This window comes from Tachypleus tridentatus, chromosome 9 (genome assembly GCF_004210375.1).
Source record: "Tachypleus tridentatus isolate NWPU-2018 chromosome 9, ASM421037v1, whole genome shotgun sequence".
Classification (NCBI taxonomy): Eukaryota; Metazoa; Arthropoda; class Merostomata; order Xiphosura; family Limulidae; genus Tachypleus; species Tachypleus tridentatus.
Genome location: NC_134833.1, coordinates 10,882,046 through 10,900,391, shown reverse-complemented (window position 1 = coordinate 10,900,391; position 18,346 = coordinate 10,882,046). Strand labels below are relative to the sequence as shown.

The 18,346-nt window shown below is 32.3% G+C and overlaps 1 protein-coding gene across 4 annotated transcripts; it reads right to left on the bottom strand.

Moving 5' to 3' along the window:
• Positions 1 to 259: 259 nt before the first annotated feature.
• On the bottom strand, positions 260 to 8,566 carry LOC143227026 (E3 ubiquitin-protein ligase MGRN1-like). 4 transcript variants are annotated; one of them, XM_076458575.1, is made up of 4 exons: positions 8,448 to 8,472; positions 4,774 to 4,835; positions 2,940 to 3,107; positions 260 to 397 (listed from the first exon to the last, which is right to left on the bottom strand). In XM_076458575.1, the coding sequence occupies exons 3-4, from the start codon at positions 3,025 to 3,027 to the stop codon at positions 297 to 299; spliced, it is 189 nt and encodes a 62-aa protein (XP_076314690.1). In that variant the 5' UTR covers positions 3,028 to 3,107; positions 4,774 to 4,835; positions 8,448 to 8,472; the 3' UTR covers positions 260 to 296. The 4 variants fall into 4 exon arrangements, with proteins under 4 accessions (XP_076314690.1, XP_076314688.1, XP_076314691.1 ...); XM_076458573.1 differs by lacking the exon at positions 4,774 to 4,835 and having other exon boundaries at positions 8,448 to 8,566; XM_076458576.1 differs by lacking the exons at positions 4,774 to 4,835; positions 8,448 to 8,472 and adding an exon at positions 8,245 to 8,403.
• Positions 8,567 to 18,346: the final 9,780 nt, after the last annotated feature.

Below are 18,346 nucleotides of genomic sequence, written 5' to 3'. Positions count from 1 at the left end.
TATTTTATAATTTGTACTAATTTCATAACCTAAATAATTAATTAAATTATTTTGTTGTTTTTGTTTGTTTGTGTTTGCAACTAAATATTAGTAGTGAATTACACTCACTGAAAGATAACACTTTCCTTATGTGAGCCACATTTTTACAAATAGTTTATTAAACAAACATCCCAAAGTCCACTTTCTTGTTAATTTCAAATGTTTGTTTCTGACAAAAAGTAGCAAAAGTTGGTAAAATTGTGAATGGTTTGAAATGAAACTTGCACTAATATACTCACAGGTGTTGGCTTTCCCCCTTAAAAGTTCAAATCCATGTTTTCACCAAACAAATAAGCTTCTGGCTGGTTTATTTCGAACCTTTCTCCTCCCATAATGAAGTGACTGGCAAAATAATTTCCTATAACAATTTACAAACAATTAAAAGCTACCAGACATTTATTTCGTTTTGGTTTCAGTTCTCGGTTTTTTTCACTAAGCATGGTTACATTTACGTACTTTTAAAAAAAATTATTTATCGAATAATTATACCAGTTTTAACATTTTATAAATACCTTGAACAGTACTGATCATAACCTCATAACTCAGCAGATAAATGGTCAACTGAAAAGTACATATTTGTAAATATACAATAGAATAACCAAAGTGTATAGGATGATGAGAAACTGAGGTCTAAAAGACGCACTCTTGACTTGTTGAAATAAAAGAGAAAAATACATACGTACATGCATTCTAATTACAGTGCAACTGGTTTAATTCAACAGATTGCCAGAATCTTCATTTAAATCGTTTTATTTTACAGCTGTTTCTAGTGGTTTATCTTGGAGTTAAAATCACCCAACCGATAAATAGAGAAAATCCGATAATAAAAAATAATTCAAAATATGAAGGTTAATACAACACAAAATCATCATTAACACTGACCATGTTCACTGTATTTATTCTTGGTGTTTTTGATAAAGTACGAACAAATGCAAAAGAAACAAGTTTGCCTGATACTTGGTTTAAGAAACTTGAGCTTTATAATATAAAAAAAAAATATGTTTGACCTAAACTGACCTTTATAATATAAAAACCTGTTTCATCTAACTTTATCTTTGTACTATAAAAACCTCACTGTTTCACTGAAATTGACCTTTGTACTATAAAAACCGGACTATTTCACCTAACTTGACCTTTATAATATAAAACCCTGTCTGTTTCACCTAACTTGACCTTTATAATACAAAAACCTGTCTGTTTCACCTAACTTGACCTTTATAATACAAAAACCTGTCTGTTTCACCTAACTTGACCTTTATAATATAAAACACTGTCTGTTTCACCTAACTTGACCTTTATAATATAAAACACTGTCTGTTTCACCTAACTTGGCCTTTATAATATAAAAACCTGACTGTTTCATCTAACTTGACCTTTATAATATAAAACACTGTCTGTTTCACCTAACTTGGCCTTTATAATATAAAAACCTGACTGTTTCATCTAACTTGAGCTTTATAATATAAAAACCTGTCTGTTTCACCTAACTTCAGCTTTATAATATAAATACCTTACTGTTTCACCTAATGTGAGATTTATAATATAAATACCTTACTGTTTCACCTAACTTGACCTTTATAATACATAAACCTGACTGTTTCCTCTAACTTGACCTTTATAATACATAAACCTGACTATTTCCTCTAACTTGACCTTTATAATATAAAAACCTGACTGTTTCACCTAACTTGACCTTTATAATATAAAAACCTGACTGTTTCACCTAACTTGACCTTTATAATATAAAAACCTGACTGTTTCACCTAACTTGACCTTTATAATATAAAAACCTGACTGTTTCACCTAACTTGACCTTTATAATATAAAAACCTGACTGTTTCACCTAACTTGACCTTTATAATATAAAAACCTTACTGTTTCACCTAACTTGACCTTTATAATATAAAACCCTGTCTGTTTCACCTAACTTGACCTTTATAATACTAAAACCTAACTGTTTCACCTAACTTGGCCTTTATAATATAAAAACCTGACTGTTTCATCTAACTTGAGCTTTATAATATAAAAACCTGACTGTTTCATCTAACTTGACCTTTATAATATAAAAACCTGTCTGTTTCACCTAACTTCAGCTTTATAATATAAATACCTTACTGTTTCACCTAATGTGAGATTTATAATATAAATACCTTACTGTTTCACCTAACTTCAGCTTTATAATATAAAAACCTGACTGTTTCATCTAACTTGAGCTTTATAATATAAAAACCTGACTGTTTCATCTAACTTGAGCTTTATAATATAAAAACCTGACTGTTTCATCTAACTTGAGCTTTATAATATAAAAACCTGACTGTTTCACCTAACTTGACCTTTATAATATAAAAACCTGTCTGTTTCACCTAACTTCAGCTTTATAATATAAAAACCTTACTGTTTCACCTAACTTGACCTTTATAATATAAAAACCTTACTGTTTCACCTAACTTGACCATTATAATACATAAACCTGACTGTTTCCTCTAACTTGACCTTTATAATATAAAAACTTGACTGTTTCATCTCATTTTCTTTCAAACAAAAAATAACTGACAGTTATGAAGTTTAATATAATTATTTGAAACAGTTTTCTAAATTATTAAGTCTCTTGTCTTATTATGTTAATGAGAAATGTTACAGTTTAAAATACAGAAATATATCAATTTCAATTGGTTTATTTTTCAGAAAAAATTAAACACTACCCCTCATACGATAATTAAACAATTATCTGATAATGTAATAAATAATAACTTCAAATTTCTAATGATTTTAAACATTTTGTAACAAAAAATACACACATTTACCAAGTGATGTACATAAAAAGTGGCAACCTCATGTGTTTTTTGTCCTCTTAATTGTTGTATTGCTTATTGTAACTAATTATGTAAAGATCGATCAACCTGATTTTGACGGGTAGCGATAAGCTTGAGCTGCTCCCATCTCGTCTTCCTCCACCCGTGCATTCTGACGACTAGCTAGTATTCCCATCGAGATTTAACGAAACTTCCTCGAAACCTTGTAGATCAACAAGCCACAAGTCAGATGGAAGCAACAATAAGTGAAGACACCTGGGGACACATAATACATGGAAACTTCTGAATAGTGTGTGAACAAATGTACCATATAACACCATTTTCCAAAGAGTTGGGTGCACCCCTCTATGGAGTGCAAATTATCTTTTGGGGGGAGAATGACATCTAGGTTAGCATCACAGATGCAATAATACAAAATGAAACATTTGAATATAATGTTTGTTAATGAAAATAATACGTAATCACAACAACATACTTGGCATTGTAATGTGTATCCATGTGTTACATCTCATCACTGAACTTGTTTAAAAATGAGTGAGAAAAAGAAGTAACCATATTTATTAAAGACGGACATGGATTAGAAAACAACTCACCGAACCTTCTACAATAACGTTATGCCTTTTAACAATACAAAAAATTATTTCAGATGTTTATAATTTCACAAAATTTGTATATAGAAAATAGGAAATTCCTTTCCTTTGTACTTCAATCAGCATTGAAAAACAAGCCATACATATTTCATATTATCCTAAAACCATTCTTGCAAGTTTAAACATATGATTCTACAACAGCATTCTGAAAATTTCAGTGCAGTTGTAAAAAAAAAAACAATTGGTAATTGAAATAGAGACAAGGCAAGACTCATTTTTAGTAGTTCAACAGACAGTGGGATGTGACATGAAAACTGAAGAATGCTATAAAGAAACCCCAGTTTTAAAGGAGTTGATAGCAGTTGTCAAGTTAGTCTTAATTTTATAAAGGGAAAAAGTTTGATACAAGAAGCCTTATAAAATTATTCAATAAAATATTATATTCCAAAAGAAAATCAAAGATGGATTTGTCAAAGTGAACTGATGTCCTACTAATCTGTTAACCCTTTTCTGAGGATATTACCTGTTATCTAGACAATGGCTATCTGCTGAGTCCACTGGGGAACTGAACCCTGATTTTAGCATTGTAAATCCATAGACTTACTGTTGTATCAGCAATGGACAGGAAAGAATATGGAATTGAAGTACTTATATTTTCAATACACCTTGGACCAAGTATCACACAGAAATTTACACTGATGGCAGTCGTAGAAGGATTAGTTAATTGGATTGTATGGGACTTTCTTTCTTTGATTTCTTTGGAATTAAGCATAAAGCTACCCAATGGGCTATCTGTGCTCTTCCTATGATGAGTATCAATACCTGGTTTCCACTATTGTAAGTACACAGGCACACTGCTGTGCCACTGGATGGCATATGGGACTGAAAGAGAGGAAACAAACAGTTACCATTAATGAAGTCCAATCTATCCAGGCCCTTATGACTAGTGGAACCTTAGAGACCAGAGCAGTTACATATTACGTTTTCTTATTTACATTGATGGTATTAACAAATGTTTGATAATGGCTTCAAACTCTTTGGTTTCAATGGCTGTTCTGAGAAGGCCGAGGGACTACAGAGTAATGTGAATCACTTAACAAGTTTTCTAGTATTTGGCAAATGAACTTTAATTATAATAAACACAAGATAATGGCAATTTGGTTATCACAATCTGTTTCACATCTTTAGAACAAATCAAAACCCAATTAAAAGTGTGACTGAAGAAAAGGACCTTGGTACAGTGGTTCATATCTTACCAAACCCAAAGGTAACAGAATTCCAACAAGTATTTATACAGATACTGATCAGACATAAAAAAAATATGTAATTACCTCTTTATACAAGTCACTGGTTAGAAGAACTCAACTAATGCTGTATACTGTTTTGGTCTTTTCTAAAAAAAGATACTGAGTTTTAAAGAGAATTCAGAGGAGAACTACAGGAATGATTTTGTGAATATAAAAGTTATATTACAGGGGTAAGTTAAGATGTCTTGTGGTTAGAAAGGTTATTCTGTAGCAGTAGATTAAGTTGTTTTATGGAGAAAAAGGTTATATCATTGATGTAAGATGTCTTATTTTTTCCTGAGAAAAGATGGGAAAGATGTGTTTTATTTTTGATATATCAAAAGGATCAATATGATAATGATTTGTACTCCTTCTCTCTAGAGATAACATATCAACAAATACAAGAAAGATTCAGGCTGGACTCTAGTTAACACAACTTTATTTTTCTAAGTTAATGAAATGAGTTGGCACCTCCAGAATGAAGATTGGCACTTTACAAGAGTTTAACAAAGGAATCAGTTATTTCCTGAAAAACAAAGTTGAAAAGTTAAATCCTTGTTTTTTCAAGGTATGTAGAGCTGATTCCTTCAAACTCCAGTTTCAAATGGAATAAGTAGATGATACTGGTGACCTATCATTCCTGGACAGAATGTCAATCAACTGACAACCTAACAGCTGGTACCCATCGTACAAAAGGACAGATTGGAACACAAGGAGTAAAGTGTCTAACTCAAGGACACAAAAGCATTATGTAGGCCAACCTCAAATTCACAACCATCTGACCAATGGTACAAAGCATGAGGCAAACGAGTCACGCTACCCCCTAAAGATAAATCCTAGCTGTGCCTTTGTACAGCACACGAGATCAGTGCTTTCATACCCCAGTTTAAAGTGAAACATGAAAAATAAAAAGTGAGTTTTAACTTTGCTCTTCTTAAGAATGGATATGAAAGGACAATCTTGAAGAACTAAACGGTCCCGTTTTTCCAAAAACATATAATGATAAACAAGTTAACACTAAATAAATATTACAAACATTTAATTGTAAATTTCACACCACTTATAAAAGTATTACTGTCCTTCTTGATGATGAGAAACCCAATACCCATACCAGCCGTTCTGAGATACAAAAGTATTACTGTAATCACAAATATTAACAAATCAAATTACAAGCTACATAAATCAGGATTTTACTGTTTGTAAGACACTTAACACTATAGAAAGGTTCAAGTTTATTTCAGAACCACACTGGATCTAGGACATGAGAGAAGCGTGTTACAACCTAACAGAAGAGTACAAAATTACTCTTATAATAACTATTAATTTGTCTTATACCATTGTTTAAAGCTGGATGATTAACTCAATTAATAATTATGAGCAATTAATTACTTGCACTGATTAGTACAACATACAACAACAGATTATTCAAAATTACAATCAAACTGATTGCAGACAAGATAATAATAAACTATTTGAAATTAATCTTTCTGATTATCAGTATATTTTATTATTACAACTATGACTAGTTGAATGTAACTGATTTATGAACCCAATATTTATTTAATCAATTAACAAATTCCATTAATTTCCCAGCTATATATCCTTCTTCAGACTACTATTGGAACATCCTTTTTATTTTAATAAATATAAGATAGATTATTTCATATTCTTCTAAATGTTTATGCATTTTTGTAAATGTCACAAGGAAATAAACATTATAACACTCTGTCCACAAGTAAGAAATTGTTATACCAATAATTACATTCACATTAATCCAACGGAATTAATGAATAACCACACAAACTATACAAGACATACCTGTGTACTAATTAGAGCCTGAATACAGAACCTAAAATCATAGAATTATATTATCATAATTAAATATTTAAGTTGAAATTCTGTTTCATGGTAACCATGTAATTTAATTTCTCAGTTAGGTTTGTAAAAAAGGTTAAGTCAGATAAAGCTCAGAACTGCTTGTGAATTACACAGCAACATAATTCTACTACTAAGATACATTCTGTAGTTTGTATTGTTTCAGTTTTTTTTGTTCTATAAATGTAACATTGGATTTTGTCTATCTTCTACATGTTTAAAATATGGTTTCTAGCACCCTGTTTTTGACTTTTTTTTTGTAATTTATTGAGGTAGAACAGCCTTCCTCCAACTAGCCACTTAGGGTAAATGATAGTTATAGATGTAATATGTTAGTTTGAGAACCTATGACTAAATCCAGTTCTTATGCTCATATGTACATTTATACACAAGGCTTAACAATGTAGACTGAATTAATATACAGTTGATATCCATGGCTAGTTAATGTGTGTCACACTTCTTCAAAACTCTCTTATTTAATACTTTGTAAAGAAAAATTATATTGAGAAAAAGTGAAAAACTAAGTCATAAAAATTTATATAATATCTCAAAACAAAAAAGACTACACCAGTATCCAACAGTTTTGCTTTCACTGGTTAGGCCATTTCTACGTTCAGTACAGTGCAAATAAGCACTACCATATCAAGTTTAATTATTAGGTTGAGGAATAATTTGTGAGCGTTTTTAAATAATTTCATTCAAGCATTACATGCAAGACTATACAATACTTCAATGCATGAACACATTACACCCAAAACATTTATTATGATACTTTATTTCATGTAATACCTAGGTATATAGTATGCATTGTTTTAAACGAAATTACAAGAAATTAAATGCGAAAAGCAGATGGTGTCGAAAATGCTCGATTTTGTCCACTTGACATTCCATTTAATGAGCTGAAAATGAAAGCAAAAATTAAAGACATATGAAAATCAAACACACCATCTATTAGAGCAAAAAATTATCTACCAAATGACATGAAATATTTTGCTAAAGTGTTTCATTTATGAATATATTTTGTTAACTTGAAAAAACGCTCACGAATTATTCCTCAACCCAATACATAAATACAATACAAAACTCAGTAAAATCATCAGTACTGCTACATTAACAGCAAAAAATTTTAAGTACGAGTTTATATTATCTTAGAAAATGAACATCATTACACATAAAACTGTTTCTCCTTTTGTAATTTTATAATCAAAGTTTTGAAATATTATTTCCTTTCAGTTTTCACAAATACTGAAAATTTAAGCTTATAAACTATAGTTAAATTAACTTGTGTTTGAACATGTTTTCATTTTACTTAAAAATATAACTCATTAAGTAACAATAGTGACACTAGTGCTAATCCAGTACTAATATCAATTTAATCAAATGTAATATAAAAAAGTTAAAACTGGTTTTTAATTTATAATTCAAAAAAGTGGAGTTCTAAATTTTGCGCTCGCGAGAAATCGGAAGTCATCATTAGGATTACTAGTGCGGTTATATAATATTAATAATTAATGCTATATATAATAAAACGAATAACAGTATTATTAATAATATTTTAAAAGTTATTACTATTACTACTAACTAATACTGTAAAGTGAATTAAAATTTCATAACAGAGATGAATAAGGTGAATCAACTTACACTTTTACCGTTAGTGTTACTACACCACCACCAGTACTAGTAATATCAGTCATTACTACTTCAAATTCAAACCACCGCTAATTAGAATTAGTTATGTATTATTACAACATTTTATATATAACTACAATTTCAATAATCAACTTTTACGTCAACTATAAAATAATAATAACATAAATCAAAACTTTATTTTTAATACCACCTACTTTATAAATCCTAACGCTGGCTCTGAGTTTGTTGACTTCTCGAGCAATTTTTTGTTAAGCGACATCCTGCGGCTATTCTTAAAATGTATTTAGCTTGTTCCGACTGTCTGTTACATTGACTTTCAAAAGACATATGAAATAAAAACAGTAATTTCCTTGCATAAAAATAATTCTACTAAAAAAGAAGTCTTTCGCAGTTTATAAATAACAGAGATTTAAGATAAATAATAATCTCGAGTTAAATATGGTTGCTCTATATTGCTTTCTTTCTCTTTCTCCAGAGTTTACTATTTACACCCTTGTGCAAATTAATTGAAACAAATGGTCATTTTACAATATTTTCAGCATGGCGGCCGGTGTAGGTTTGCTGAACCCACTAATTTCCTTTAATAGTCATTTCTTCACACAGACGGCAGCATTAGCTGTGTTTTGCAGTACGGTCGATCTATTTGTGGGATATATGACGAAATTTTGAGGAATATTACGTCATTTGAAATTGCGTTAGAAGGATAAGGAGACCAGTCAAAACACAACTTCTTATCAACTCAATGAAGAAAAACGGTATCAATGGGGTCTGAAATACAAGAACTGGACGCAATAACAATAGAGGAAGGTGTTATTCAGCGACGAAAGTCATTTCTTCTTACAGGGTCAAAGAAGTCTGCGTGTTCGCAGATCTTCAGATGAGAAACTTCAAGAATCTTACATCAATCAGTTCGTAAAACATGCCTTGAAGAAAATGTTTTGCAGAGAAGAGTCGTTCCAGTATTGAAAAAGAGATTTCCAGATGGATCTGGCATTTTTCAGCAAGATCTGGCTCCGTGCCACACATCGAAACTTGTGAAGAATTTCATGACTACAACGCGAATAAAGGTGCTGAACTGGCCTGGAAACTCTCCAGACTTAAATTCTATTAAAAATCTTTGGACAATTTCTAAAGAAAGACTTCGAGGAAAAGACTGTACTACGAAAGATAAACAAATTGAGGTGTGGTAGAGCGATCCAAAATTAGTAGAGATTGTAGTCAACTCGTATACTCGATGCCAAAGCGGATTAATATCTTCTGAAACATGAAGGCATGAAACATGAAACATAATACATAATATATCATGTATTAATTTGTGAGTAATTTTTGGATTCTCAGAAATAAAACTAAAAAAAATGAAAAAATCGTAATTTTCCGTCTTGTTTCAATTAATTTGCACAAGGGTGTACTAGCAAGGCTGGATTAAGGGTTTTATTGGTCCCAAGCTTTTCAATTTATAGAGGCTCCTTCGATACAGAACCTCTAAGCGCAGTACTTTTGTAGTCATAGCTTGAGGCCCACTAATTAGTGTCAGGCCCTGGGCTTCAGCCTGGTAAGCCCATGCCTTTAGCTGGGATTGCGTACTAGGTTAAGACAAGTAAATTTAAACGTCGAAAGATTTTAGCATTGTAAGTCCTTAGACTTACTGCTGTACTAGCGGTAAACCAATTACTATGAACTTCAGTCTCTAACAGGTAATAAATTAATTATAATTCAACTGTATCAAGCACGATCTTATTAATCTAAAAATATAAATGTGTCTGTACAATTTCAAGGCACTCCAGTGTGTAAGCATCTATTTTGCAAAATGCCAGTGACTTCAAGTGTTTAGAAAGTGCCAACGTTCTGCTCGTCTTTTATTCCAGACAAAATGAGTACGCTCTGTGTATCTCAGAAAGGGTGGTTAAAGTGTTAATATCCATATCAGCCGTTCTGAAATACATTTTTACTTCACGTGGGTTTCTCGTCATCAAGAATGTGAAAGCTCTACTCTGTATCTTGTATTTAACACGGATAGAAATCGGTATTGTTAATTTAAAATATCGGTGAAAAGGTCTAATGTATCCTTTTCATTTTCTCGTGGAAGAGCTAAATAGTAAAATAGTGATTTTGTAGTAAAATCTAAATATTTATTTGAATATAAATGCTCAATTTGTTTCGAATTTCGTGTAACGTTACACGAGGGTTATCTACATTAGTGATCCTTATTTTAACAGCTATTATAACTCCTCCACTGCCGAAAGGGCGAGTACATTTGGTGACTATAATTTGAATTCGAGATCCTCATATTGCGAGTCGAGCGCCTCAACCGCTACGCTGAATGAAAATATAAAGATGCTATAAATATATGAGTGACAAAAAAGTCTTTTGAATACAATAACAAAAAACACACGAAATGTTAATGTCAAAAAATAACAAAAAACTCTCACGTAAGCATATATAAATAAACTATTCTTGAAAGTGATACCATATTAAAATATAGATTGATTGAAACGTGACCTTATATGTATATATAACTGTTCAGCACACGGGTTAGGACTTTTTGCTATGTTTCTGTTGCGCAAGATACTCCACTGTTAGGAAAGTTCACGAATAATTGATATAAACCTAGCCACAACGCCTGATACAAGGTGTAGCCTAACAACGTTTTTAGTCAACTAGCAAATATTTCTGTATGATGCACATTGAAACGCGTGTGAAAATTAGTAGATCACATGTGTGATTGATTTTATATTAAATGGTCACTGTTTTATCTGTGGCTACATCTTTAGTGGGTCTTGTGGTAATGTATGTAGGAACCTGGTTAGGTTGATATATAGATAGGTTTGCCATACGTCCCAGTGTCCCGTACGGTTTACTAATTTGTCCTGGTTGACACTGAATTGTCTCGGAATGTCTCGCTGTTTAATAAAAAGGCATAAACTTAAAAAAGGATAAACGGAAAATGTTAAACTCTGCATAGAGTCCTGACTTCGTGTTGACAAAAAATAATTTTTTAAGTTTTCATTTCATTAGTTGATGGGTAGAGGGAGCCATAGTGCTCTAGCATGCAAATTTTAAAAGGTATTGCATCAGACGAGATTCATAGACAGTTGATACGGTATCTGTACAAGTATAATGATTCATCAATGGGCCCGGCATAGCCAGGTGGGTTAAGGCGTTCGACTTGTAATCTGAAGGTCGCAGGTTCGAATCCATGTCGAACCAAACATGCTCGCCCTTTCAGCCGTGGGTGCGTTATTATGTGATGATTAATCCCACTATTCGTTGGTAAAAGAGTAGCCCAAGAGTTGGCGGTGGGTGGTGATGACTAGTTGCCTTCCTTCTAGTCTTACAGTGCTAAATTAGTGACTGCTAGCGCAGATAGCTCTTGAGTAGCTTTATGCGAAATTCAAAAAACAAACAAACAACAACATTATCAGTGTGTTGCTACTAGGAGTACGCACGTAACGGCAGCTTCACCTCAAAGTTTTCTTTGAGCAAGTGCTCGTGATTTTTGATTGCTTTATTGTTTAACCCATCTGAACATGCTGGGCCTTGTGATTGCTTTATTTGTTACAGTATTTGCTATATTAGTCATATGGTACATGCTGAATTATTTTCGTTCTTTTATTTTAGAAATTAATCCTATTCATAATGTCCAAAGCTGGTAAAAAAAATGCTCATTCAAAAGTGATTTGCGAAAAGAATATCCATTCTTTAAAAACAATTGTGGCAGGGAGGATAGTCAAATGTTCCCAGTGTTCATCTGAGTTTTCTGTATCACATGGTGGCCGCTCAGACATAAAAGACCATTTAAAAAGTGCTAAACATGCAGCTAGTCTTTCAGTAGCTGCTCAAAGTTTAAGAGTTGATATGTTCATCAGAAAACTGTACCTGAAGAGGGCGACTTGTTAATAGCTGCATTAGAAACAACCTATGCTTATCACAGTGCTGTCCATAAGCTTTAAAACAGCCGATTGTTCTTCCAAACTGATAGCCTCCTTCTTCATTCTGGCTATTATTTTGAATGCAGTTGTTTCTTTAGCAGCAGAGGAATTGAAGAGAGACTTAATAGAGGTCCAGTTCGTTTCACTTACAGCAGCAGATGCTTCAAACCGAAAAGATGCCAAAATTATATCTGTCATGGTGTGATGTTTTTGCCAGAGAAAGGAGTGAAAGTAAAACGTTTAGACTTTAAGTCAGTTCCTGGAGTGACATCAGAAAATTTGACGAATTGCTTGGTGTTCACGTTAAAAAAAAACATGATTTATGAAAAACAATATTGTTGCTTATTGTGGTGACAACTGCAATACAAATTTTGAAGGTGTAAAGAGAAAGGGAAAAAAACAATGTATATAGTCGATTGAAGAAGGAACTTGGTAGAAATATTGTGAGTGTTGATTGTGGTACTCATATTGTGAATAACTGTCTCCAAACTGCAGTTAATGTCCTTCATATTGAAGTGGAAATCTTGGTGGTCAAAATTTACAAGTATTTCTACACATTTACACTGTGCATGTTACACACCTAAAAGAATTCTGTTTGTAGAAATTGAGTACAAAAAGGTTCTTCAATATGGAAATAAGTGATTTCTGTCTTTGTTACCAGCTGTTGAGAGAATTCTCCAGATTTATGAATGACTGAAGTCATATTTTTGTTCATAAGAACAGTGCCCACTGTTGATAAAAGATTTTTGAGAGTAAATGCAGAGAAATGTACCTATGGTTTGTTCATGAACAACTAGTCTTGTTCAACAAAGTGATTTTAGCCATGGAGAAAACAAAAGTAACTCAAGTGATACTGTTACAGAACTTAAATTGAAAACCAACCTGAAAGAAAGACGAGATAATAACTTTATTCTTCTTGATGCAAAAAAACAAATTACTCAGTGCGGTAGATGAAGAGGGTGGATGTCAGGTAGACTTGATGATTATGAAGGAATTTACCATTTTTATGACTGCTGCCTGTCTTATATTGAGCTGTGAGAAAACAGTTTTGGTGGTGGGGAATACTTTTAGATAAAAAACAGTGTTTTCTTGTGGCCTGACAAAGAAGAAGCTTCTGAAAATGTTAATGAAACACTTGGAAATGCTGCAGTCAATGTTGACGATCTATTTGACGAAGTTGTTCTTGTTAAATCATCAAAATGTGACGAGTGGAAATAGGTTGTGAAGAAAAATGGGTAGAATGTTTCAACCACTTCACAGATCAAAGTATTTCTGTATCTAATCTCAGGCAAGTTACGGAGTACATTTTGTGTTTACCAAGCACTTCTGCCCTCGTTGAAAAGTATTTTCTGAGATGAATAGCATCTGGTCTCAAGAAAGAGGTCTAATGAATGAATCAACAGTAAAAGGGCTGTTTGATTTTAAACTCAGTATTGACTTGAGTTGCAGCGAGTTATTTGAAAAAATAAAAACTAATAGACATTTTGAAGAAAGTTCATTCAAGTGGAAAATATGAATGGTCACAAAACAAAGTGCCCAGTGTAAAATAAATGAAATTTTTATGTTCCTTGCCTTGCTGAATTTAAATAAATGTTAGAGATATAAACTATCAGTATTCATTTTTTTTGTGACAGCATTGAAGCTTGAGGAGAGTAACAATATGAGAGCACTTCTTGATTATACCAATGGCGCTACCTATATTAAAAATTGAGAACTGTCCCTGTTTGAGGCTTGGAAATTATGGTAAGCCTAGCTATATAGGCAGAAAGAATTATTTTTTTTAAAAAAACAACAATTTCATTGAGATACACATTTAATTTGTCTATGACAGTTAATATCTTTCTTTAATGAAAGGAAGAAAGTTAAGAAAATAGTTACTGGTAGATATTCCTCATTACATTCTCACAGCAAGTTCTATCATATGACTTACATTCAATATCAAAATAGTAGACATACACTGTTGGCAACAGCTGCACATGGTTTGTTCAAATATACTGCCACTGTGAAGGACAACCTGTTCTATAAAAGTTCTTAAAAAGGTTTACAAAGTAACTGAGGTATTAGAATTATCAGATGATCATTTCTGTGCCCATGAAACATGATATTTTTGTAAGCCCAGCAGTGCCCATGAAACAAGATGATACAATATAAGCAATATCACTTTTTTTTACAAACTTCTTAATACATAACCAAATATAATTGGAAAACTTTGTTGGATACAAGATTTGGTTTGTTTTGAATTTTGCACAAAGCTACTCGAGGGTTATCTGTCCCTAATTAAAGCAGTGTAAGACTAGAGGGAAGGCAGCTAGTCATCACCACCCACCGTCAACTCTTGGGCTACTCTTTTACCAACGAAAAGTGGGATTGACCGTCACATCATAATGCCCCCCAAAGCTAAAAGGGGTGAGCATGTTTGGTGTGACAGGGATTTGAACCCACAGTTCTCAGATTATGAGTTGAGTGTCTTAACTGCCTGGCCATGCTGAGCCCTGGCTACAAGAAAAAGCCCCATGAAAAAGAAAAAAACAGCGCAGACCATTTTTCTTTCCATGCAAAGTAAAGGAGGACTATGGAAAGAAAATTATGTAATACGTGTCAAAATGAACATTTGAAGGGACACTAAAGAAACAAAGGAAATACTAAAAAAAAAGATGACAAAAGTAGATTATTGTCAGCTATCAATGATGTCTTGGACAAACTTTACAAGTGGCTAAACAGATAAACATTTGCAGCAACAAACATGTTTTCACCCAAATTACTGGTCTGCCCACAATATTAATATTTATAGTAAGGAACAAATTCAAAATATCACTGTTCACTTCTGTAAATCTTTTAATTTATATGGCTGTGGCATCCAGGCTGTCCTAGAAGAATGCTCAGAATTCAAAACATACATTACAGTGGTCATTGTTCTCTGACATTTATGCATTGGCCATATAAGTCGGGATGAAATTACTATACAAGACCTTAAGAAAACTTTCAAACTAATGCATCTCTCCTACATTCACCCTCTATTTACTGCAATAATGGCTTCAGCACCATCATTAAAATAGACAAACACACCACTTACCACCTTATGAAGGTGTTACAGTCAACAGTCATGTAGAAAGTCGCAACAAAAAAAAAAAGGACAGTCAACAGATGGTAGTGGTCTGGTCAACAATTCACCAGGCCAGAAATTATACTCTCTCTAAAATAAAAATTTTAAGACAGTGGCACAATATGCTAATAAATTGACAACCTATGTCAGCATAATTTATCTATAAATTTTGTTTCAAACAGATGATGAGGTTATTACTATCAAAACAACTGCTTTTTTCCCCATTTACCAAAGTTAACTTTTCCTTTGGCTAGGTGAAGATACAGACAGATAGTCAGTGGTGAAGGATTACTGGTCTGGTCAGATTGGGATGAAAAGAATTATACTTCAATTTTTAAGATTTTTCACCCATCCAATGCATATCCTCAATTTACCATTTTCCCTTTGTGCTTGGTATCAGCATAAAGAAATTATTTCATTTAATTACAAGTTTCTTACATTTTAATTTCATTCATGAACATTTTTATGTTTATCACAAAAACCTAGTACTGTTTGTTCTTAAGCAAATTGGGCTATATGTGCTGTGCCAACCACATGTATTAAAAGCAATAAAACTCAATTTGTAGCTCTGACTTACCACCAGAGGGCAAAATCTAGTGTAGAACAATATTCTAATTATGGGATTTCAGTCCTTTTTAATTCACTACTAACATATTTATAAAATTTTAGAGTAATTTAATATGGAGTCTCTCGGTAAGTAGTAAATTAAAACAGATATATAATTGAAGAAAAATATTCTGAATAATTTGATAACAGATTCTGTGTGTTTTATATCTGTAATATATATTCCTGCAAGGTCTACATTAATCTGGTTGTGATAAAAGTATTTGATGATTAAAATATATTCCAAGGAAAAATATGTAAAAAACTGACATTATTTCAGTTGCCTCAATTAATTAGAATCATTATTTAGACATATTTAAATATTTCTTAAGTATATTATATTAAAATTATTTCATAGCTTCACTTTTGGAGCTGTAATGTTCTATCATGCTCTTTCTGTTGATGAGATATCCTGACAATAACCCTTCAGTATAGTCTATGTTACAAAATGTTTTGTCATGTACAAAGCATACCACTCTCCACCTGCTACATTCAATAATCCATTTACTGTATAAGAATGACAATTTTACAGCATGTTTCAACAGAATGATTGCACAATATTCCACAGGTCTATGAGTGTTGCATCTGGTGACTTGCCCAGCAACTCTCCATATGGAATAGAATAAAAACACATTTCTCTCCAGATGCTTGAGGTATCACTGGAAGCATCTTCTTCTCTGAAACCATACCTTGTTTGCTTTGTTTCCACCAGAAAGACCCTTCTTGATTATGCTACACTCTGTTGCCTGGTGCATGTGGACAGCTTTTACCACTAACATTTGTGCTCCTGGATTCTCACCTGCTATGAGGTGCCACAATTTCATTACCACAGTTGGGACACAACTTGTTGTGGGTCTCTTTCTGAATAACATTAGTTCTCAACCTGACCTATATCTATCTGTCTTCCAATACCATTAAGTACAAGATTTATTCTTATTTGGTAAATTCTAAATTTCCAGTCTGAACATGTCTTCATGGCTCAAGGGTACAAATTTTTTGTCAGAAAAGGCTGTTACAAATCCTTTCTCAAAAACAGTCATCTTCCAGAATCGTCAGACTATCATCAAAACATAAAAATGTACTTCTGATACATTCTGTTCCATCATTACTTTATATAAGCTGTAACTGTCACATTAAGATTTAATATAATGTACTCAACCATGCAGCTTAAGCTTTCAGAACTAAAATCCTATTGGCTAATATTGTTATCTGCTTTTATAGCACTCTCTTCCATGTATACTTCTGATTTGTACAGTTTTATTGAAAATAAATTAAATCAAGCATGACAGTCATATTGGTTGGCTTTCTTCCAAAGCTGTTGTCATATACTAAACAGCCTAGAAACAAATAATTCAAGATGATTTTTACATGTGCTGTTATTTATTATCCTACATTTTTTCCAGAAGGTGAGAGATGAAAAGTATATACTCTATAAGGCACTACATGTGGCAGTTTATTGGTTCATGTAGTTTTAATGAATAGTTGAAAAGAACATACTTCCTTGCAACTAAACTCGGTGATAATGTTGTAACAATTTTACCTGTAAGGCTTAGCAGATGTTTTAGTTACAGACAAACCAATACAAATTATGAACTTCTGACTTTAATACCATCTTAAAAATACATTTTATTTTTCATGTGATGAACCAAGTGATGTGTTCTATCTCGGTACACACACACTTGTAATCAAATATTCAAAACCAAGAGCTTAACAATCCATAAAATTATAAATTTGTAACCTTACAGGAAAAGGAAATAAAAAAATGAAAAATCTCAGTAAGGCAGAAAAGTAATTTGAAAGCATAACAAATATTTTCTTACATTGATTGAGAAATGCTATCCAAGTACAACTAAAATTCTGTCATTTTTTAATAAAGACAAACAGGGTTGCCAAATGTTTTCACAGGCCACAGGGAAGAACTGGTACCTGGAGTCCAATTTCTCCCTCTTTATGCAGGACCCCAAAGAAAATACCCTGTCCTCCTTCCTCTCTTGGTGAGCTACTGATGTTCACATCAAAATATATATTCCCTGAATTTGTACTAAATATTTATTAATGACCCATACATGTTACTTTATAAAATATTCTCCATTTACTGTACAGGTGAATGAAATGCTGATTTCCCATAAAACTTTCTAAGTGCAACATTTTTACTTACTTCAGTTTAAATTCATTACCTTATAAGAAAAGTACCTTATTTTCTTTTTTCCTAAAACCAATGCATACAGGGAAAATACATCAATGTATTACATATCACAAAAGAAAAAAACAACTCTGAATATTTTAGCAACAATTAAACACTGGTCCTATTTAGTTTTACAAGATGGCAGTGTAATATAAGGGTGACTGCATGTACTAAAAGCATCTTTAACAATATTGTGAATCACAAAATCTCCGTAAAGTGAAAGACATTAACCTCGAGTTATTAATAAAGGAATCATGTTGAATCATCGATAGA